General features: G+C 36.6%; 2 protein-coding genes across 2 annotated transcripts; one reads left to right on the top strand and one right to left on the bottom strand.

Moving 5' to 3' along the window:
- Positions 1 to 2895: 2895 nt before the first annotated feature.
- Positions 2896 to 3751, bottom strand: LOC126794954 (brassinosteroid-responsive RING protein 1-like). The gene has a single exon (XM_050521751.1). It carries the CDS (start codon positions 3660 to 3662, stop codon positions 3153 to 3155), a length of 510 nt encoding a protein of 169 aa, XP_050377708.1. The 5' UTR covers positions 3663 to 3751; the 3' UTR covers positions 2896 to 3152.
- A 10184-nt stretch (positions 3752 to 13935) lies between these two features.
- On the top strand, positions 13936 to 22051 carry LOC126795415 (uncharacterized). The gene is made up of 6 exons (XM_050522256.1): positions 13936 to 14558; positions 14601 to 14907; positions 14997 to 15703; positions 15800 to 16034; positions 20707 to 21143; positions 21751 to 22051. Exons 1-6 carry the CDS (start codon positions 13936 to 13938, stop codon positions 22049 to 22051), a joined length of 2610 nt encoding a protein of 869 aa, XP_050378213.1.
- The last annotated feature ends 1798 nt before the right edge of the window (positions 22052 to 23849 follow it).

Here is a 23849-nt window from a genome sequence, read left to right as displayed (position 1 = left end):
AGAGGTTTTATGTCACAAAGAACAATGGCAATCCAAAACAAAGTATTCCATAGATGAAAGCCATGACCATTGCCAGCATAAGGAAGATAGTTCCGAGAGACAGAAGCTCAAGCCTTCTAGCAAGCGGGGAAAAATAATGGTCACATGTTACAACCATCCTCCGCCAAAGAATAGAGACTTCTTTACATCCATGGGAAGAAAAGAAGTTGATTGCACTCTGGCCACCACCAAATGGTTAGAAAAAATAGAAAATGGAGAAAAACATAAGATTCATATCTATGATTCAGATCTTGAATCTGAGGTAGAAAATTCATATGCTTCAGATGACTCATACGATTTCGATGATGAAGCTCAGTTTAACATTATCAACCAATTGGAGGGTTGAGTGGATGCCGACGCATCAAGCCAAAATTTCTTTCGGTGCTGATTGAGACATTTCTGGCTGCCGACGCTACAAAACAGCCAACGTTACTTTTCCTAAAGTAAAGTTTCAAATCATTAAAGCTTAAGAGGAATCCTCTTGTCTGTCATTTACTTTTGTTTGCCGTTGTTTTTATTTCAGTTTGAAATCTTAGTTGAAGTCCGAAGTCTAAATAAAGAGCTCAACCTTCTCAAGGAAGAAAAAACAAGCAAAAGAAAAAAGGAGAAAAATCAGAAGATTGTGGAATAGTCTCAGAAAGAAAGAGTGTAATTCTACTAAGTGTTCTGAGAATAAGAGTGTATAAATAGCTTTGAGTGTGAGTGTGCTTAATAATTGTGTGAAATATCATTCTGCTGTATAAATCTGGTGTAGAGTACATTTTTATCAAGTAAGTTTGTAATTTAATTATGAGTAGCTAAATAGCTATAACTGTTTACCTTAGAGGAATACTCTGAGTTTTATATTTGTATTTATGTTGAATAAATAACTTTATCTGGTGCCCTAAAATCCGTCGCAAAAATATTTAGTTTTACTTGGAATTTTCTATCATTGCATATGAGTATTTAGATTTTTCATCTGTGTTTATTTTGCTTTATTAGAACTCAGTTTTTTGCTTTCTAGGACAACAGTGATTCCGCCAAAAAAGTAACCATTTAGACAAGAAGGTCGATTAGGTGAAAATAATTGGCATGTGTTCAAGGTTAATTCCTAGCAAAATAAAGATATGTTCATAATAGAATAGTAATAAATGTTTACTATCTAAATTTTACGCTTTTATCACTGTTACTGTGCATCACTACCTTTCACATTCACTCTTCACGCTGCATACAATAGAGTGTTGTATTATAGAATCTTCCGTCAAATACGGTCTTACAATTCAATAACCTTTCATAATCATCCTCATCAAATCAAAGTTTCAACCACCGTTTAATTTGTCAATTGTGCAGTGTCATTTAGCCAATTTACAATTGACAATTTATATAGAATTGAACTGAATCAAACTTTGGATAGAGATCATATATAGAATTATGTATAAATATAGTTAGAGGAGATGCCGGCAAAGTTCATTCCGGGCAATAAGTGTGAACATCGACTATCTAAATTATTATTTTGGTCGAAGGACGTCTATATATATAACTAATTTCCAAGAAACATGAAGCAACTATTTTAAGTACAAACTTGATCTTGAGGGTTGGCCAATGGCGCAGACCTTTTCTTATCATCTTTAAATCGAAAAGAAAAAGGGATAAATAAAGAAAAGGGAAGAGAGATTCCCCGGGAACAAAAAGAAAGATGATTCCGGGAAACCTGGATACTAGCTAGTTCAAAACCTTATGGCCGGTGTTATGGTATCAATCAATAAGAAATGTATGTCACACTTGATATACAAAACACTTGCATATATATAGCCCCGATCATCCCACTAGTTCTGTACACGCGGGACCGCCGGTCCAAAACTTTAATCGTATATGGTACAATTTCATAGTCTCAATTGATGTTAAGTTCCATTGTTTCTCAATACAAGCCATTTTTTGATAGATCCAGTTAGGTGAATGAACGATCCCATATTTAATTCATGTCTTGCAGAAAATGATTTTTTTTTAACAATGATATGTGGATTGGAGGGAGCCAACTCACCAACCCAGGAACACTATGACCCGCATGTTTGCAGAATTGATGTTAGAAGATCAATTTAAATTACGAAGCTACAATGCTGTCAATGGATGTGTATATATAACTTGTCCGTACATTGACAAACTAATAGATCAATTATAGTATTAGTATAAATGTAGCTGGTTAATTCTTTTTTAGTCTTGCACTGGTCTACGACGGTAACAATCATGTATACTGTATTGATACGTCAAAGTTTTCTTCGTAAATGACCAAACAAATTTGGATGAGTTAGCCGAGAATAGTTTACAATCTGGTTCAGTTTATCTTTCGGAGTTTGGTAGATCTCATATTCTCATTTGTGATTTGATTTCCAGAATTTTCCACATGAAAAGAAAAGGGATTGGACAGCTGCAAAGACATGTTATTTGTTCCATGACCAGAATTTTGTCGAATGCAAAGCCACCAACAGACAATGTCACGCTCCCATCTCATATTTAAAACAACGACCCAACTTCACCAATATGCCTAAAGCCAAACCACCCAATTTCATTGCCTTCACGCGTTCGTTCTTGTGTAAACAAATATTCAACTTCACCAATACGCCAAAAGTAATGAACATTACTCATCCCTCCAAATAATATATTAGGCACACCAAAATCACATCCATAACCTCCCGGAGTCTGAGATAACCTTACCGGAAAATGAAACTATTCCAAAATTGATGTCATTCGTTCGACCTTGTATGACATACTAAAAATGAAATTCCAAATGCAAAAATAAATCCATCAGGGCATCAGATTCAAAGAGTAGAAGATCATTGTGTATAAACCGGTAAAAATTTCATTTACCAAATGAAAAAAATATACAAAACCATCTCACTTGTATTCAATTACCATTTAAGTTCGTGTCCTAAACCCTATTTACAAATAACTTCATCTTCTAGGCCCACATTTTCATCAGAGGCCGAGCGTCATCTAATTCCACTCAGGTCATCTCCGACGAGATCATAGTGAGTTCAATTCTCGTCATTTCTCCCTAAACGTACTTTTGAGACTCGAAACTTTTGTTTTTTTTTTCTGAAAAAGAGAAAGAAGAAAAAAAGTAAAAATGAATTGTGCTACAAGTCGTAACCAATAGCATGAGGAAAGTCGCCGTAAAAGTCGGGGATGCCAGAAGCCTCCCAAAGCCTCTCGTTGAATGCCCCCTGCATATCGTCCGGTATAAACGGTGTCCGGCAAAGCGGGCACGTCTTCTGGTCGTAGCCGACCCACCGGTCGACGCAGCCTTTGTGGAAGATGTGACGACAGTTGGTCAAGGGTCGTACGTCATCATCGCCCTCGAACTCGTACAGGCAGACGGCGCAGGACTCGGGAGGGTCGAGCAGGTCCGAGAACTTCACGACAGGGAGGATTTCGCGGATCAGTAAGGCAGAGACGGACTGAAATTCCGGGATCCGGGTCGGATGGTGCGGGTCGGACGACCAGGCATTGTCGGGCTCGATGAAGTCTTGGAGACCCAATAAGGAGAAGAGGATACTGATAAGCTTTCTGATGAAATCCAGAATAGAAAGTGTACTGAGGAAGAGATTGGGGAGCAGAAGCTCTGTGTAGCCTGCTGGGAACCCCATGGTTAGAGCTAGCTAGCTTCGAGAGTTTGGGTTTGAGTTTGAGTTTTTGTTAGTGAAGACTGATTGGTTTGTGGAGATTTAAAAGAGAGAAGATCGAGAGAGAGGAGGGGGAGAGATCTTTCCGAGTGTGAAAGAGAAGAGCTTATATAGCCATGGATGAGGATTGGAGGGTGTCGACATTGTTTTGGAATGACTGTTTTGGCCTCCAGCTTTGTGGAGAATGACAGCCACATTTAGGTAAATTTTCACTATTTCAGTGTGTATCATGTACCTATCTTTCCTATACGTTAATACATACGTGTTAAAAATTACTTTAACTACCATTTGTGGTTTTACTTTTGAGATCTATGCTTGGATAAGTGATAGAACTACCGATCGAAATCGAGGATAAACATATAATGTCGCGGGTTCCTATTGTGTCAACGTAATATACCTGTAAGAAGATGTAATCCAAATTCTCTCTGTCAAAATAAATGTATTTGAGATTTTGTTTGTTGATTTACCTCTCGGTATTTTCTTTACTGATGTGAACGTAAAATCATAGATCATTTCATTCTTAAGAAAGGGAAAAAGATGATGATCTATCATTGAACAAGGACGTACGAGTCATCATGTTAAAGATGGAAGATAGATCATAGATGATATATATCCATCTTTGATTGTGATCCTTCATCCACATCTTTTCTGTGCACCTCAATTATGCACATTTACGGATTTACCTCTTGTGGGCTAACTCCAAATCTCCAATTCTCCATTGTTATGTCTAGAAAGATAAAGAGTAAATTAACATTAACTCAAAAAGGCAACCAATCCTTATAATGTCATTGTCCACTTAATATCTTTTAACCTGCATGGCATGCAGTTTCTACTATCAATTGAGTAGTTATCCACTATCCACCCTTGAATATATGTGTATATGGTCTCCATGTACACGCATCCAATCCAGTCTTCTTAAGTTCTTATAACTTGGAAGCATTCCACTTACGTACGCAGTACTCTGCTTTCTTTGTTCATAAATATAGAAATGTTGATATATATGTACGTTCTTACTTCTTATTACCTATTACGTACGTGCACATTCAATACTGTAATACATCAATCAACATGTAATTTCGTACTTTCGTATTATAAAAATACATCGTAAAGTCAATCTTAATCACTTTGATTGCTTGCTACAATACTTCTAAGTTCTAACAGATCGAAATTAGAAAAGGTATGCCTTTGCAAGCATATATAAAGAAGCCGGGTTCTTCGTCATATATAAAGTTTGAGATAGAATCGTCCTCCATCCTCGATCCACTTTATTTTGTTTTGTTTTGTCCCATACCCCCAACATAGTAGGAGCCAACAAACTAATTAAGTCTAATTTAGTGCTTTGCAAGGAATTACTTTTCATTAGAAAATTATAATAAACAGGTTAGTCGAGCAAAATAATTTGGGGGTCACATCAAGAAATCGTGGGAGATGAATAATGTACTACGTACTTGAAAATAACATGATTGGAGAGCCTTTACGTACAAGGATAGAACAAAGACTAAAATTAAGCACTACGCATACGTAGTTACATAGGTTTTGTGATTACACCAGACTTACGGTCTGTGTCTCTGCGATTGAATGATTATTATTAATTAATTCTAATTGGAAGTTTAACAAATTAACTTTGTGACGTTTATGAAAAAGCTAAACAATGAGTTAGTGTTATTAGTAATGTAGGTGCGTTTTGGTATTATGGAAATAGGAGTGCTAGGCCGTCATATTATGCCGCCGCAATCATACGTGGCATGTCACGTCAAATTACCACATCAACAATTAAAATTATATAAAAATGTTATTTTAAATTAAAAGACAATTATATCTTTGTAAATCCAACAGTTCTAAATTATTATAAAAATATTTTTTTGTTCTTGTTATCATTTATTCTTTTTCATCACAATGATGTTTCTAAAATACAATTTTAAAAATTGAAATTTACAAAAATTTGCTTGAAATATGTGTGTGCACGCACGAAAATATATATATATATATATATGTGTGCACAAAAAAATATTTAATTTTTAATTTTCGAGAATGTAAGATAAGTACAACATTTATATTTAGATGAAAACTTTTGGTAAAATTCTTTTTGTTTTTTTTTTCTAGAGAGTGAATGTTCTTTTGATAGGGTATAATCGATTTAAGCGGATCGAGATAATAAAAATGAAATAAAAACTAAACACAAAGCTAGGTTCATAGAGTGTGTTTTAAAACATGGTTTGGGTTTTATATTTTCGTAGTGTGTAGAACCATAAGAGATCGATGTTAAACAGTTGAATTGTCCTAACTAGCTAGACACGAGTGCATTGTCCCGTCATGAAGCCTTAATGAAAAAGGGTGTTCGTGCATTGTAATGTGAAATTAAATTCTATGAATAAAGACATATTATGTCGTAAAACTAGCTAGTTAATCATTTGTGGTGATGAGTGCTAGTGATGAATTTTGTGTCCTTCACAAATCATGGTGTCATTGTCCCATGTTAAATAATGAATGGGGCACTGAACATATGAAAATGGCTTCATTTCTTGATTTGAGACAACATTTGAGGTCATCCGTCATTCCAGCATCTCGCTTTCATTCTACACAATCCATTACTCGACAACTTAACAATGCCACGCAAGTTAGCTAGATTATACTGGAAAAAAAAATTTGTATAGCAAATTTACCATGTACAAATACTTGAAATTTGTGTACGTACGTATACTTGCAGTGGAAGATTAAATATAAATCACATCCCACACGATGCAGATTTTACTAGGTATTTATCCACCTGATGTGGCCGTTGTGTAATCACAGGTCAGACCCGGCGATAAACATTAACAATGGCTCTCGCTCAAAGCTGGGGGGCCAATCATTCACGAAGTGATTGATGAGTACTGGTTCATGAGAGAGAGAGAGAGAGAGAGAGAGAGAGAGAGAGAGAGAGAGAGAGAGAGAGAGATGTATTGTCCCGAGCGTGGTGATGGGGAGCCCTGACATTGTCCAACCAGGCAAAGGCAGCAAGTAAGCATGCATGGGCGGCCAGTTAGCTGGAAAAAAAAATTATGTACCACCGAGAGAGGGGGGGGGGGGGGGGGGGGCTTTGTATTGGTATGCATGTATGTATGGGATTGCTGCGCGCACGCCAAACTGGGTCAGACAACAAGTGTCTGATGAAGGCGAGACATGGATGGCCGAGAGATAACGCAAACACACAGTGACTGCGAGCGAGGGACGACAGAGACACTCGGGTGCCATAAGAGATCGAGGAGGAAGAGGGTAGGGGCCAAAACAAGTCTTACTCTCACCCCGACACCAAGTCACTACCGCCTTGTCTCATTCAGTGTCTTCCAGTCTTTGTATTCATTGCCCTAGCTAGCACGTACCTTCGATCCTTTCAGTCCCAGGACGTTTCACACTCACCCTTGACCTTACTGCTTACCCACCATCTACATCGATCTGCAATTCTCCATCCATATGTCTGCTATATTTTTATGCCCTAACCCTAAATGCCTTATCTTGTAATTGCTTGTGACTTGTGATTGTGATATTACATGAGTCATCCGTGGCTTTTCTTTTGCTTTTGGCAATATGGAGCCATCCCTGATCAGTGTCTTCATCGATCATGCATATGAATGCATATATAAGTGGAAGTATAAATTTAAACCTAGCTAATTCACTTGTAATTACTACCTATATAAACCCTCCTTATTGACTACCCCTTATATATATATAGTTGGCATGCCATCAATGTTAACTGCTTATATGATGAAAATGGGGTTAAGAGAATTCAGGCCAGAAATGAAAAAAATTGATGAATGGGACTCGATCTCTCTTTCGATATCTATACCTAAACGCGCCTGTTTAAATTTCTCCATTCCATTTCATCAGGTGATTATTATTTGTTAATTAAAAAACATGTTTTTTATTTAGAAAAATTAAGAAACATGCTTAAGTTTAATTTATTCATGAATATATCTAGTTGAAAATAAACAATCACAATTAAGTTCAAGCTAGGTTGATCGAGAAAGGGTTACTGGCATCGCCTTAATTAATTTGTCCCTGTTAGGATCTCTAATAGGCCAGCTAATGAAACCATGATCACCTCAGTTAAATTTATCTCTAATTAAGGATCTTGTACGTCAAGTAAAGACTGTACCGTTTTAGCATTTCTTTAGTTATTGAGTCAGTGAGCATGTTTGTGTTCTCTTTCTAAAAAATTTGATTAATTAGCTTATGTATAAATCTTGAGTTGTACGGGGTTAGTACAAATCCTGTTCTAATATATAGTATGATCTTCTGCGCAGGAATTGCCTGCCACAAGGTCCAACTGAGGATCAACTTGTCTAATGGTTAGTACTAAAAGCTCACATACCAGATATCCAACATTGCTTGTCAGAGTATGTATCGACGATTCAGAACAAGGCCATGAGAAAGTTGATTAACCCATGTTTATTTATGGTACAATTAGCACCAACTTTGCATTGGTTAATTAACTAGAGTGCAAATTTTGCAGAATGGTCTTGTGTCAAGACTCAAGAGATCACTGATCGATTATTGTTAATGGTGATATATATGGAGTGATGACTAGGATTCTATTACTATATTGCTGGCTCTAATTTTGCTTTTTATAGTCTGTTTTAACTTTAGCTCCAACTTAAACCTACTAACCCCTACTTGGCATGCACTAAGTATGGTTAAAAAGAACAGCTTGTACCATTCTGGTTTATTCCCCTAAGAGCTTTACTGTAAGCTCACGTTTTATTTAGGGGTATTTCATTATACACTTAATTTTTTAACGACATTATTATTTCTAAAATGACTAAATTATTAAATTTAGTTTTAAGAAAAATTATATAAATTGTCCCAATTTAAATTTGTTAAACATAAGTCAACTATCAAAATTAACGTCATAATTATAATTAAATACCTTAATTGTAGATCTTTCTATTGGTCTCTATTTAATTGCAATTTTCATTTGTCACGATTGCCAAATTGATGTAGTTTTCCTAAGGGTGCTTCTATTCATACTTTCAAAAACGGTATTTGGACATCCTTAATTAGTACACCTCCCTTTTACTTTTATAAATACTAAAAATGTTATTTAAACCTCCATAGTTTTCTGAAAATACCCGTAATCAATATATCATTATTAGATACAAAATCAATCTACTATCCATTAATTCTACTATCTTTCCAATTCTACTTTTATTCAATTATTATAAATAACTCAAAAATTCATGATAATTACATAATTCATCTTCTCAAATTAATTTTCTCTTTCACTCATAAATTCATAATTAATAATATTGTTTTTTTTCATTCATTGATTTGAAACTCACCAAATAATAAAAACAACACAAAAATTCTACATCTATTGAATAATTGTTTTTCTCAGATTCTAACCGAAGTTTATCAAAAATTCTATGTAACTTTTCAATTAATACTTGAAGATTAATAATGTTATTTACTGTATTTTAACAATAAAAATGAAATTAATTAAATCTTTTTAATTCATTTTATTATGGTTTTTCTAAAATAAATACATAATTAAAAAATTTATGAAAAATAAAATAATAATTTATATTCTCTTTTTAAATTAGGTAGGTTGAGAATTCTCTTATTTTTTCATTTTTTTTTTCACTCTTATATATTTGTTTGGTAATTTCATATGCGTTGAAAAAGTCAAAATAAAGTTGGGAAAAACGGGAGGTCTAAGTGCTATTTTGTAAAGGTAAAGTATGAATGTGCATGGTAATTCAGAGAAATAAATTAAAAGCTATTTTGCGATGAATATGAATCATATGATAAATAGACCTAACAAGAGAAAAGAAAAATCAAAGCACAAAAGACATACCTTACAAGTAGACATTCACCTCAAGCAATTGCTTATGACTCCGTTGCTCTTTTATGTGCCTTTCGTAGTGTTAATGGTCATCGCCATCGCCAAACTATCAATGTTGTTTCTATGATTAAGTAGTACCCCTCAGATCCTGGTTGGCACAAACTTAACTTTGATGTGCCCTCAATTCGACAAATGATGTGGCCGGTTTTGTAATTTGGGACTCTAATGTAACTCATGTTCTCTCTGGAGCGCGTAATTTGTCCTCTTCGTCTGTTTTGTTTACTGAAGCCTACAACCTTAAGGATGGTGTTATTGGTGCTTCTGACCTGAATATTACTCATTTGATGATTGAAGGTAACTCGGATACCCTCATCAAGTGCCTTCAGTCCAATACTCCCTCCCCCCCCCTCCCCACCCCCGCGGAAGTTTTGACTTTGGTTCGAGATTGCAATGATTTCCTATCCAAGTTGGTGAGCTAAGGTGGCTCATGTTTTTAGAGAAGCCAATGTTCTCGATGATGCTATTACTGATGTTGGTCTCACACTAGATGATCCCCAAAGATGGGATGGTAACCCCACCCCCCCTAAGTTGTTGCTACTTTAGAGCTGTGTTAGGTTAATATTAGTCTAGTAATGTTTGCTTTATTCTTATTATTTTGCTTTAATTTTTTGTATATTTATTTATTTATTTATTTCTTATCACGTTTTCTACTCATGCTAGGAAAATGTGCAAATGATCGGAAACAAGTCAAAATGAGTGGATTTAGCGCACATTCAGGATTCGGGTGAAAGTCTCAAGCCAAAAAGAGCAAATGTGGAGATTTCACAAGAAAACAAAAGTGAACGCCAGAAAATGTCATTTAAACTCCGGTGATGAGAATGTGGTTGTCGGAAATGGTGGTGACTAAAGTCAATAAGTCAATGAAGCATATTGATGAATCATAAATTGTGGATTTTAATTTACAATTTAAATTCAAAATAGAAGAAGACAAATGAAAGGGACCGTTTCAAGAACAAGATCCACAATTTGTGCTTCATGAATTGAGAATTTAAATATAAAAATTTAAAATAGAAAAAAGACAAATGAAGGGGACCATTTTAAGAACAAGATTCACAATTTGTACTTTCACATTTTTCCACCATATTTAGTCATTCATCCCCTTACATCTTCACCCTTCATTTGTGACCCTAAAGCCTTTAAATACTCTCATTCTTCCAAAATTCGTGCAACCTCCTTCACCACACTAAAACTTCATCAAAACTTCATCTTTTCCATAGTTTTAACATAGTTTTCTTAGGCCTCAGTCATAGATATCAAGTTGTGCAAAGAGAAGTGTAAAGAGTCTTGAGTTTTCACCAAAAACTAAAGATCATTTACACCTTTGATCAATCACAAACTTGTTTCATAGATTTGGGTTGGACTAAAGAGTTGTGATAGTGTGGGGGGTTTTACCAAAGTCATACTCACTTCACTCTCTTCATCCTCTACTCTTAGTCATCCTCAACCCTTGTTCTTTGTTCCTAAATTGTGTGGATAAAGTATGGTGTTCATGGAGTTCTTCCTTTGTTAGAACCTATTAATACCATACTTAGAAGCATTTTCATCCTTATTACATCTTTGTGGGTAGTGAACCTTTAGAGGTATGGTTTGGTCTCATTTGTACCAAACCCTTAGTAATCTCTTCTCTCTTTACTCTACTTCTCTTTTGATGTATTTCATTTTCAAGGGTTTGTTGCATTTAATGGGTTGTGAGTAGTTGGATTTGAGGCTAGGCTAGCCCTAGCCAAATTCATGTGCTAATGAATTCATTTTACTTTTAATTGATATTGATGCATGTTGAATCTATGAGATTCTACACTTAAAATGCTTACTAAATGTGTTGCTAGTTTTATCACCTTGAAACATGTTTAGGTAATTAATAAATCGGAACTTGAACTTGACAACTTCTTGAATCCGTGAGCATGGGTAGCGTTTAGGTAGTGGCTTAGTGTTTCTTACGGGAAATATTAAGTTGCTTGAATTTCTTACCTTGAACTTAATGCTTGTGCCATGAGTGTAATTACTCTAAGGAGGTGTTATGCTTGTGGTACATAGCCCACTTGTATTATAAGGTAATATAATTGGGATTAAGGTTGTGTGATTTAATTTGGCTCCAAAAGACTTTGTTAAATTGCATGATTAGTTGGTTTCTTAGTAGCTTCACCAAAGCACTAGGGGAAGTTTTTCAAACATGTTTATGCATTAATCATGAGTTACATTTGTGTATGAGTAAGGCTAGGTGTAATGCCTAAGTCTCTACTCTTTTGATTCTATCTCTACATTTACCTTTTTTTGTTATTTTTGTGCCAGAATTAGTTTGCTTAGCTTAATTCTAAAATCAACCAAGCCGATTCACTACCACTTATTAATACCATCTCCATGACCCTTATCTTCCAAATGGCTAAGGTTGTGAACTTGTAAAAAGTTAGAATGCATGTTTTTCTAGTTTTTCTTGCGGAAATCTAGTTAGAGTTGAGTTTCCCCCAATCCCTTAGGTACGATACTATACAATTTTCCTTACTAAAACTTGACCTCATATACTTGGGAGTAGGTAGTTTCACACATAAATACACATAATCATACTTAAGTGATTGAACCAACAAGGTTTTGGCGCTTTTTCCGGGGATTGAGGTAAAACTTAATTCATATTAGGTTGTTGTGGGACTAGAGAACCCATTTTTCTTTCTAGTTTACTTCTTGTTTATTTTGTTTGTGTTTAATTTTTGTAAATATCTACTTTATTTTTAAAGTTGACACAAGTACTTTTGATAAGTGGAATGGTAGTTGTAGTAAGAAGAAAATAAATTGCAAGCATGTTTAAAATAGAAAAGTAATCTTGCCTAATTATTATTTACTTATTACTTGTGCAAGCTCACATTTTAGTTGTTTAAAATTTTTAAATTTAAATATAAGGTACTCAATTTCTTTAGAATTAGAGGTTGATTGGAACTTGTAAATTTCAAAGTAAATTGGATTATGGGCTTTATCCTTGTACCGTCGAGTTTAATCACTCTTCATTGAAAAGTTGAGTGGTAAACAACACCGAAGGATATAATTCCTCTTCCATTTTACTAAGTGAATCAGATTTGGATTTTTTTTGTAACGTATTTGTTTATCGCTCTTCTAAATAGGCGCATCTTAGTAGGATTATGATGTCTAGGTAAGTAGATAAGGATTTTATCTCCTAAGTTTGTAAAAGGTTTATAAACGGTTCGAGAGCTCAACGATCAAAAGACTCCCATTGGGATTGCACAAAAGTTCAAGGCTTCTTCATTTACTAGTTTGTTTGGGGAAGATTCAAGTGAAAATTTGGAAAATCCATAATTAGTGGTTAATGACCTAGCTACCTTTGAGAGGTTATTCAATCTTGACAAAGAGGCACGAAAATTGAATCATAATCTTGGTCCGAGAATATACAAGATAGTCATGGCGAATGGTGAACCAAGTGATGAGTTGAGAGAGCAAAGGCCTATTCGAGATTGTGCCTTGCCTACACTTTCTACACACTCAAGATGCATAGTGCTTCCTCTATGTGCATCATCTTTTGAGATCAAGCCTAGATTTCTTCAAACCTTGCCAACATTCTATGGGTTGCCGAACAATGATCCTTATCATTACTTAAGTGAGTTTGAGGATGCATGCGCAAATGTCAAACTCAATGGCATGACGGAATAAGCGTTCAAGTTCCGGTTGTTTCCTTGCTCCTTGAAGGAAAAGGCGAAGATGTGGTTGAACAAGCTCACATCCAATAGCATTGGTTCATGGGATGATATGGAAGAAAAAGTTTATTATGAAGTACTTCCCTCCTCAAAAGGCTAATGCAAGAAGAACCGAGTTAATGACCTTTAAGAAGGAGCAAGATGAGCTATTTCATGAGACATGAGAGAGGTTCAAGGATCTTGAGCTTGGTTGCCCTAATCATGGCCAATCTCAAGATATGCTTATGAGCCTATTTTATCAAGGCTTGACACCAGAGACTCTAAGGAAGGTTGGTGATTTCATTGACTTAGTGGCGGATGAAGCCCAACGAGTATTAGAGAAGCTTGCGGAGCAGTCACAATTGTGGGATAATAACCCGCAAGGTCGCAAACCTTCTTCTTCACATTTATCTCTAAGTGAAGTAACTCAACCAGAAACCGGTGCATGTGTGAAGTGAAGGCATCAAGCTTGGATGTGCATCACGAGTTTAAGAGGTTGGAAGAAAATCTTAGCAAGAAGTTTGATATATTTTTGAAGCAAGGCAAATAAGGAGGCTGTGAGAAAGTTAATGAGGTTCAAGGGCCACAAGTGTGTTTAATTTGTGAATGAGTGAATCATGACACTCTATCTTGCCCTCATGGAGATTTTTTTCCCGAGATCATTGAAGAATGTAAGCAAATGACATATTCAAGACCGAAGAATGACCCTGACTCCAACACTTACAATCTCAGATGGAGAAAACACCCTAATTTCTCATGGGGTGGGAACCAAAGCATGAATTGCAATAATCAAGGGAGTGGCAACTATGGAGGTGCTAGTGGGAGCCAAGGCTTCCAAGGAAACAATGGCGAGACTAATGGAAGTTATGGTGGCAATACTTATCCTAAGCCACCTTATCAAGTAAGACCTCCTTTTCAAACTCCTAATACTCAAGTGTCGCATCCTCCTCAAGTGGATGCTCCTAAATCAAGCCTTGAAAAGATGCTTGCCAAGGTTTTGGCAAATCAAAATGAGCTTATTCAAAGTGTTCGAAATGATGTGGCCTCCACTACTCAAGTATTGCATAAGCTTGAAGCGCAAATGGAGCAATTGACTAATGAGATGAGAGAAAGGAAGCAAAGAGAATTGTCTTCCATTACCGAGAAGAATCCACGAATCAACCAAGTCAAGGCCATAACAACTTTGAGAAGGGGGAAGGTATATATGACAGCTCCTAATGATGACGATGAGGAGGTGGAACATTTGTTGAATCCTAAAGTCTCAAAGGTGCCTCCCGGGTTTCAAAAGAAGAACAAAGGCATGTAAGATACTTTAGGACATGATGGAGTGATCTTGGGATATAGTGATGAGTATTTGAAGAGCCAAGGCAAGTCCAAGACCAAGAGTGACAATATGAGAGCAAGTGGGTCTAAGTCTAGTGTGGAAGAAATGCAAGAAGAAGCGTTATTTCCCTTTCCACAAGCGGTATACCAAGAGAAGGCTTTGAGTAAGAAAGAGAAGAAGTCAATTGAGTGTTTTGATGTGTTCAAGAATGTGGAGGCCAATATTCCTCTTCTTGATGCAATCAAGACCATTCCTTCTTATGCTAAATTTCTCAAGGACATGTGCACTCACAAACGGTATAAGAGTACATTAAAGAATGATGACAATGTGTGTTTGAATGAGAGAATTACTGCCGTACATCAAAGGAGGTTACTGCCTAAGCTTAAAGATCCAGGTTCGTTACTATTCCTTGCAAGATTGGTGAGAGACCATTTGAGAAGGCACTCCTGGATTTGGGGGCTAGCATAAATTTGATGCCCTATGGTGTCTACAAAGATCTTGGGTTGAGCGACATCAAGCCTATACAAATTTCTCTCCAACTAGCCGATAGAAGTGTAAGGTATCCAAGACGAGTTGTGGAAGATGTGTTGGTGCAAGTTAACGAGTTGGTCATACCGGCTGATTTCGTTATTCTTGAAATGGAGGATATTTACCAAGATTATCTCCATATTATCTTTGGTAGAGCTTTTATGGTCACAGTGGGGACAAAGATTGATGTGAAATTGGGTTTGCTCACCATGACCGTGTATGACACCACAATTGGGTTCAAGATCTTTGATGAATTAAAGAAACATATGAGGTTGCAAAAAGTTTACTCTATTGAAGTGGAGGACAAGATTGATGACTTGGTGGAGCACACTTTTCATGAGACTTCATCAAATGATGCATTTGAGTCGGCACTAGCACATTTTGGGATGAATTTTTGTGAGGATGAAACTATGGATGCCGGAGATCACCTTGACATTTATCTTGCTTTGCCTTTGCCCATAAAAGAAGATGGTTACTATTCAAGAGATGAGACTTGTGAGGTGCATGCCACTATCAATTATCTCTCAATGAATGCTAATCCTTCGGTTTTGAGTTCGGCCCATATAGAATTGAAGTCTCTTCCATCGCATTTGAAGTATGTTTATATTGATGATTCCCGCACGTTGCCCCTCAGTATCTCTTCAAGCTTGTCACATGAGTAAGAGACTTTACTTCTTGATGTTCTTCGGAGGCATAAGGGTGGTTTTGGATGGAAGATTAGTGACATAAAGGGGTTGAGTCTCAATCTTTGCATGCACCATATTTACATGGAGGATGGAGCAAAACCAAGAAGGGAAGTTCAAAGAAGATTGAACCCCAACATGTTAGAGGTGGTGAAGAATAAGATTATTAAGCTCCTTGATAATGAAATCATCTATTCTATCTCTGATTCCAAATGTGTGTCTCCAATACAAGTGGTGCCCAAGGTTCAAAATATCGGTATCAGGGGATATATCGTTTTTTTGAAAAAGGGAGATATCGGATATTGGAAAAAAAATATTGTTCCTCTTCCGAAATTATTTATTTATTTATTATTGAATTACATACAAACAAATACAATTATTAATTTTATCTAGTACTAGAAAGAAGCTCTAGGTGCTTAAAAAGATGCACGTTGGTCAACAAAACTACAATACTTTGCTCAAGACATACGAACCATATAGTACGAATTGTAATGGTTAACATGATAGTCATATATCTCTTTTAAGCTACTAATAGTTTCTCCGAGAATGTGATAGTAAGGATGAACCCAACTCGATAATTGATCATAAACGTCTCCAAACTGACCATAATTGTAAATAGGATGACCAGATTGATAGTTGACTTCATGTGATTCGTTTGACATCCCACTGTGCTATGTGCCTAAACTGATAGAATCAAAACTTAAGGCAACTGAACTAACATCAGATGAAATATTTTGATCATCAGCGGCTCCTCTTGTCCTCCTCCTGCACCTATTTTTCTGTTGCGCACCATGACCGTCTGCTCTAGATCCATGATTCTCATCTTGGGTAACATGATCAAAATTACTTTCACAAGTAAACTGCTCAAATTATCCACCTACATAAAATTGTCCATATTCAAACCTTGTATCTCCACCACCTTGTCGACTTCCACCACTACCATCACCATTACCACCACCACCACCACCACCATCATCATCACTATTTGAACTATCTGGTGTTGCTACACCGCCCACACACTAGCATTATCAGAACCATCTCCTGGGTCTCCAACTTCATCAGATAATACTTTGTTTACATCAATTCTAAAATCAGTTGTCTTTTCTACGACATGTGGAGGAGGGTTGCCATTTTCATCATTGAGGTGTGCATGCATAATCCAATCATGAAGAGGATCAATGTCATTCTGAAGTGGTTCATAGCAACATGAAGTAGATCGATATAGTTGTTTTCATTGATCACATTATCCTTTACTTGTTTATCACGTAGTCGTAACTTCGTGTTATAGTAGTAGTATACGAGTTTTTCCAACTTCTGATATGCACGACGGTTCCTTTTCTTTGTATGAATAAGAGAAAAAGTACTTCATTTTCTTTCACAAGCAGAGAAAAAGTACTTCTAAAATATCGAAGATATATCGGATATATCATAAATATCGGAGAAATATTGGAGATATTTTATGTTATCGGAGAAATATCGCAGATACGGGAAAAAATAAGATATTTACCCCTAAGATATATCGTTTTTTTGAAAAAATGAGATATCGGAAATATCGAGGAGATTTTGTTCCTTGGTGGTGCCTAAGAAGGGAGGAATGACAGTGGTGAAGAATGACAAGGGTGAGATGGTTCCACAAAGAATTGCAAACCCATGCATGGTTTGTGTCTACTACTGTAACAACCCTAAAATTTCGAGCTTAAAAACTCAAAATTTTAAAATCATTAAACACAAAAATAATTTCAATGAAATCGAAATTATTTTAATGTCGCAGCGGATCACATCTGAGTTTAAAATATAACTCAGTCAAGCCGATTATTACAAACCCAAATGATAATTCAACATATAACAAATGGAATTGTATAATTCTCACAACAACCTCACAATAAAATTACACCAAATCTCACACACAATCCATGCTAGAGCCTCACCACTACTGGATGCGAACGACGTCAAGTCTTCGGAGTCGTCACTCAATCACCACTACTCAGCACCTGCGGAAGTATCCCCTACACCATTGATATTGGTGCACCGGGATTGCAACACAAACCCGGTAAGCTTTACAGCTCGTATGAGTAAAATATTAATATAACTCTCGTCTCATAAAAGACACAACTCCACATCAACACAGTATAATGAAAATCATGAGAAAACGAGCAACCCATCTGGTTACTCTAATACTTTCACAAAATGGTAACTAATGAGCGCTGGTACACATCTGTTACCCCTCACTTAGTATACCGCTGATGTTGGGTAACCACCCGCCACCCAACATCCAAAACAAGCTGAGTACTCATGAGCAGATAACCACCCGTTACCTCCCATGCAGTACTATGGCAGACAGACTAGAGCTCTAACTGTATCGTAACTTTCGCCCGGCCAAAGGCTAGGTTTCGACTTGCCGCACATGTACAATAATCTCACATCATATTGTACCACACATCACGTCCGAAGACAAATCACAATATTTCACATTCTCCGTGATAAAATCATGTACAATAATCACTCATCATATTGTACGTTTTAAAACTTTCACAATATCACCACAATAAAAATCATAACAGTATATTATATAGCGAACTATATATATTCGTATTTGTTTACCATTTATACTATATATACATAGTCCTCTATATCCTATACATGTCATATTTCATAAACACCTGAAAATTTTGTACAATAATCTCACATCATATTGTACCATTTAAATCACATTTTCATGCACAATTTTCTGTCATCGAAATGACTATTTTTTTTAATGAATTAATAACAGTATGTAATTTAATGAACTATATATATTTATGTACTTATTACCATTATACTGTATATATGTAGTCCACTAAATTATATACATGTTGTAATTCATTTAATACACACACTTGCAAAAATGTTGAATCACCACGAGAGTAGATTCGTAATTCAGTGAGATTTTACTCACCTTATTGACTTGAGCGTGAATCCCACAATTTCCGAAGATAATTTCATTTCCTCGCTTTATAGATCACCTTGAAAAGATAAGAAATGAATTTAGGATCGTTTCGTAAACCTTTAAATGCCGAAACAGTAATAATCGGAACCTGTTCAGCAATTTTCGGTTTTTACGAAGTTACTGTTCACTGTTCACTATTCAATGTTACTGTACAATACTCAATTAATACGTATTTCTATACGTATAAGTACTATATATGTATTTCTGTACGTATAAGTACTATATACATATTTCTGTACGTATAATTATTACATACGTATTTCTATACGTACACATACTATATACGTGTTTATATACATATACGTACTGTTTAAAGGTGAATACAATCTCAGTAAATAAAATTTACTAATTTACCCTTTTACAAATTACTTTTTACATTTACTGAAAGTAATTTATAAATTACATTTACCGTAGGTAACATTTAATTACATTTACCATACGTAAATAAAATTTACATTTACATTTACCGTACACAGTAAATTACCAAAATACCCTTCCGTCGAAATTGCTCACACCGCCTCACACGGCGGCGCGTGTGGCACACGCGCCACCTCCGGCCGGCCGCGCGTGGGGCCCACGCGCCGAGCCCAAAACCGGCGCGTGTGATGTCACCACCACTCCAAAACCCTCCTCCTTTCTCCCCTCTTCCTCTCTCCGGTCCTAGGCCGCCTCCTACTCCTCCCACGCTCCTCCACGCGCCGCCTCTAGGCGGCGGTAACCCTCCTTCCACCTCTCCCTCCGATCTCCACCAACAACCTCCCATTTCATCCAAAAAACATCACACAACATCACAACCATGAATTAAAAGCCTCCTTACCTAGATCGGAGTCCAAAACCGTCGGGAACGCTTGAAAGGAGCTTCCTCTTCGTTGTGGCTCCTTGGCGGCAGGAGGAGGCTCGGCGTGCTCGAGGTGGTGGTAGGGGTCTCGTGATTCCCAGGGACGGTGGTGAGGTGCAGCTGCTCGGTGAGGAGAGGGAGAGAGAGAGGGAGAAAGCCGAGAGAGGGAGAGGGAGAAAGAGAGAACCGAGAGAGTGAAGAGAGAATGAGAGAAAAGAGAGAGAAAATAGAGAAAAGAGAGAAAAGAGAGAGAGAGGCGGCGGAAGAGAGGGGAGAGAGAAGAGAGTTTCTGAAAATAGAAACCCTACTTCACAAAATGTCCTTTTATACCCCCCCTTAAAATCGGAAACTATCTTCCGTCAATAATAACTTTTACACACAACGTCCGATTCGAACGCGTCACATATCCACGAACTCGTATCGACGAGCTCTACAACTTTCGTGAAGAAAGTTTTCGCAACCGAGCGACGGAATAAAAGTCGATAATTTCGTTCGGAAACGTAACGTTTTTCTTAATAAACGTTCCGAAAACGTTTCCGTTTTTTTTCGTTTCAAAACATAGCAAACAATCACATTCGGTTTAAATCAAACTTCACGACTTAATAGAATTTAAATTATACCAAATATTGTTTTGGAATTTAGGGTTATTACAACTACCGCAAGTTGAATGCTGCAACAAGGAAAGATCACTTTCCACTCCATTTCATTGATCAAATGTTGGAAAGGCTTGCGGGACAAGCATTCTATTGTTTCCTTGATGGCTATAGTGGATATAATCAAGTCCCAATTGCACCCGAAGATTAAGAGAAGATAACTTTCACATGCCCATATGAAATTTTTGCTTACTGGAGAATGCCTTTCAGATTATGTAATGCACCCGCCACCTTCCAACGTTGTGTCGTGGCCATTCTTGCCGAGTTGCTTGAGTTTGTAGTGACTTTTCTGTGTATGAGAACTCATTTGAAGAATGTTTTGATCATCTCTCCCTTGTCCTTAAGAGGTGTGAAGAGACGAATCTAGTGCTTAATTGGGAGAAATATCACCTCATGGTGCAATAATGGATTGTTCTTGGCCACAATATATCATCTAAGGGGATTGAAGTAGATAAAGCAAAAGTTGAAATCATTGAGAAGTTGCCTCCTCCCGTGAATTTAAAAGGTGTAAGAAGATTTCTTGGGCATGCCGGTTTTTACCGAAGGTTTATAAAAGATTTATCCAAGATAGTGAAGCCTCTTTGTGATCTATTGGCCAAGGAGACTTCATTTCTATTTGATGAAGCATGTTTGAAGGCATTTGAGAGGATAAAAGAGTTGCTTACCAATGCTCCTATTATTTGCTCACCGGATTGGACTCTCCCATTTGGAATTATGTGTGATGCAAGTGATTACACCTTAGGAGCAGTGTTGGGACAACGTAAGGAGAAACTCTTGCATGCCATCTACTATGCAAGTAAAATCTTGAATGATGCCCAAGTAAACTATACTACCACCAAGAAAGAGTTATTGGCAATGGTATTTGCCTTAGAAAAGTTCTGAAGCTATCTCTTGGGGTCTAAAGTCATTATCCACACGGATCATTCCGCACTAAAGTATTTATTGTCTAAGAGTGATGCCAAGCTAAGACTTTTGAGGTGGATCTTACTTCTTCAAGAGTTTGACATTGAAATTGTCGACAAACCCGGCAAGGTTAACTTGGTAGCGGATCATCTCTCTCGACTTACTCATTAAAGTAAAGATAATAGGGTGCCTTTGAATGAATAATTTCCAGATGAGAGGTTGTTTTCCATTGTTAAGAAGATGTTACCATGGTTTGTACATTTGGTTAACTTCTTGGCAAGTGGAGGAAAATGCTTTCCTAAGACCTTTGATTTCCATGCAAGGAAGAGACTAATTAAAGAAGCAAGACACTACTTTTGGGATGATCCATACTTATTCAAGCAATGCAAGGATCAATTGGTGAGGAGGTGCATTCCGGAGGAAGAGATATAAGGCGTCTTATCTTTTTGCCATGATCAAGCTTGTAGTGGTTACCATGGAGGAAAAAAACGGCCAAAAAGTACTTAATTGTGGGTTTTGGTGGCCTTCATTATTTAAATATGCTCATTCTTATGTGAGTTCTTGTGATCATTGTCAAAGGGTTGGCAATATTTCCTCAAGAGACCAAATGCATTTGAACTATATGCTTGAAGTGGAGATATTTGATGTATGGGGCATAGACTTTATGAGACATTTCCCAAGTTCATATGGCTATCTCTATATCCTTGTGGGAGTTGATTATGTAAGCAAATGGGTTGAGGCCGTGGCCACCAAGATAAACGACCACAAGGTTGTGCTCAAGTTCCTTAAAGAGAACATCTTCACAAGATTTGGCACACCTAGAGCAATAATTAGGATGGAGGCTCCCATTTTATCAACAAGCCATTTGCGGCCTTATTGAAGAAGTATGGGGTTAAGCACAAGTCTCGACACCATACCACCCCCAAACAAATGGCAAAGTTGAAATATCAAATCGGGAGATAAAGAGCATCCTTGAAAAGATGGTGTCTACAACTAGAAAAGATTGGGCAATGAAGCTTGATGATGCTCTATGGGTTTACCTAACCGCATTCAAAACACTTATCGGAATATCTCCCTATTGCCTTGTTTATGGAAAAGCTTGTCATTTGACGGTTGAGTTGGAGCATAAGGCTTATTGGGAATTGAATTTACACCCTCAATTTCGACATAGAAAAGTGTGGTGAGAAGCGGAAGTTAGAGCTTTATGAGCTAGAAGAGTTTCGGATGGATGCCTATCAGAATGCAAAGATTTATAAAAAAAAAAACTAAGGCATTCCATGACCAAAGGATCAAGACCAAGCACTTGGAGGTTGAGAAACTTGTACTTCTTTTTAACTCAAAATTAAAGTTGTTTCCAGGCAAGCTAAGATCAAGGTGGATTGTGCCATTTGATCTTGTTGAAGTGTTTAGTCATGGGGCGGTCACATTGAAGAACTTACGAGATGGATCTACGTTTAAGGTTAATGATCATCGAGTAAAGCCTTACCTAGAGGGTGCACCAAAAGATGCTTATGCATAGGTGAAATACATCGATGACCCTCTCACCATTTGAGGAAGCATTATGGACCTTGTTAATGTCCTTAAACTTAAACCCATCTTGGCGGACTCCAAGAGTTAGCACAATAAGATGGAGCTAAGGGATGGCAAGGCCCAACGGAGCTTTGCAGGTTTTCATCATCAACAATTTGCATTATAGAGCTATATGGGATATTCAAAGAGTTTGTATTTTCTTATCTTTCACTCTCATTTTTTTAAGCATGATTAGTTGTGTTTGTGTGTCCATGTTAATAAATTATGTCATTGAGAGTTTGGATAGTCATTTCATCATTGACCAATGGATAAATACAAAAGATTTAGTTTTTATTGAAAGGATTATCCAAAGTTTAAGTGTGAGGTGACTACATTCTCTCTCTTGCTTTATTAGTTAGTTATTTTGAATGCTAGTTGTGACCCTACTAATGCATACTCCCCAAAACATTGATAGGATCTTAATAGTTTCATACCACATTAAGAACTATATGATGTTTTAAGTGTGAGGTGCTTGCTAGAAAATTGTGTTGGTTAGTTTGTATTGACTAGCATGTGGTAATTAATAAACATAGTTTATACCTTATATTTGTTTCACTATTGTTCACAGCACATTGAGGAAAATGTATAAATTAAGTGTGAGGTGTAAGACTAAGTAATTTCATTCCTTATCATTTTTTATGTTTACTTTATAAAATAAAATAAAATCCATAAAAATTGAGATATTTTGAAAAATACAAAAATAAGTTTGCTTGTGGTTTACTTGCTTGGTGCCAATAACAAAACAATCATCATATTTGGATAGATTGATTTTGAGCATGTTTACCGGTTAAAAATCAATGCTTTGTTAATATGAGGATTTGACATTTTGTGCTCACATGTGTTTAGAGTCATATTGCCTATGTCATTTTAAATTCATTCATGTGTGAAAGAGGAGGACTATATTTGTTGAAACGATCTATGCCTATGTGAGATTTTGAGCCGATGAGAGTGCATACAAGTTTCTAATGCACTAGTTGTTTCATTGTGTGATCAATTCATTGTGCTTACAATCTAGAACTTGCTTTAAATCTTTCAAGACTTTTTATCAAGGCATGAGTTGTTATTGGGGAAAGACCAAGACATTAGGTATCCACCAAAGCCAAATAGCT

Source organism: Argentina anserina, chromosome 5, assembly GCF_933775445.1.
Source record: "Argentina anserina chromosome 5, drPotAnse1.1, whole genome shotgun sequence".
Lineage (NCBI taxonomy): Eukaryota > Viridiplantae > Streptophyta > Magnoliopsida > Rosales > Rosaceae > Argentina > Argentina anserina.
This window is presented reverse-complemented; position numbering and strand designations above follow the sequence as displayed.

Excerpts from the sequence above, each read along its gene's own strand:
- LOC126794954 (XM_050521751.1), bottom strand. The coding sequence starts at position 3,662 with ATGGGGTTCCCAGCAGGCTACACAGAGCTTCTGCTCCCCAATCTCTTC.
- LOC126795415 (XM_050522256.1), top strand. The coding sequence starts at position 13,936 with ATGACATATTCAAGACCGAAGAATGACCCTGACTCCAACACTTACAAT. Across the intron at positions 14,559-14,600 it reads CAAAAGAAGAACAAAGGCAT|TGATGAGTATTTGAAGAGCC; the intron begins GTAAGATACTTT and ends CTTGGGATATAG. Across the intron at positions 16,035-20,706 it reads CAATACAAGTGGTGCCCAAG|GGGATTGAAGTAGATAAAGC; the intron begins GTTCAAAATATC and ends ATATCATCTAAG.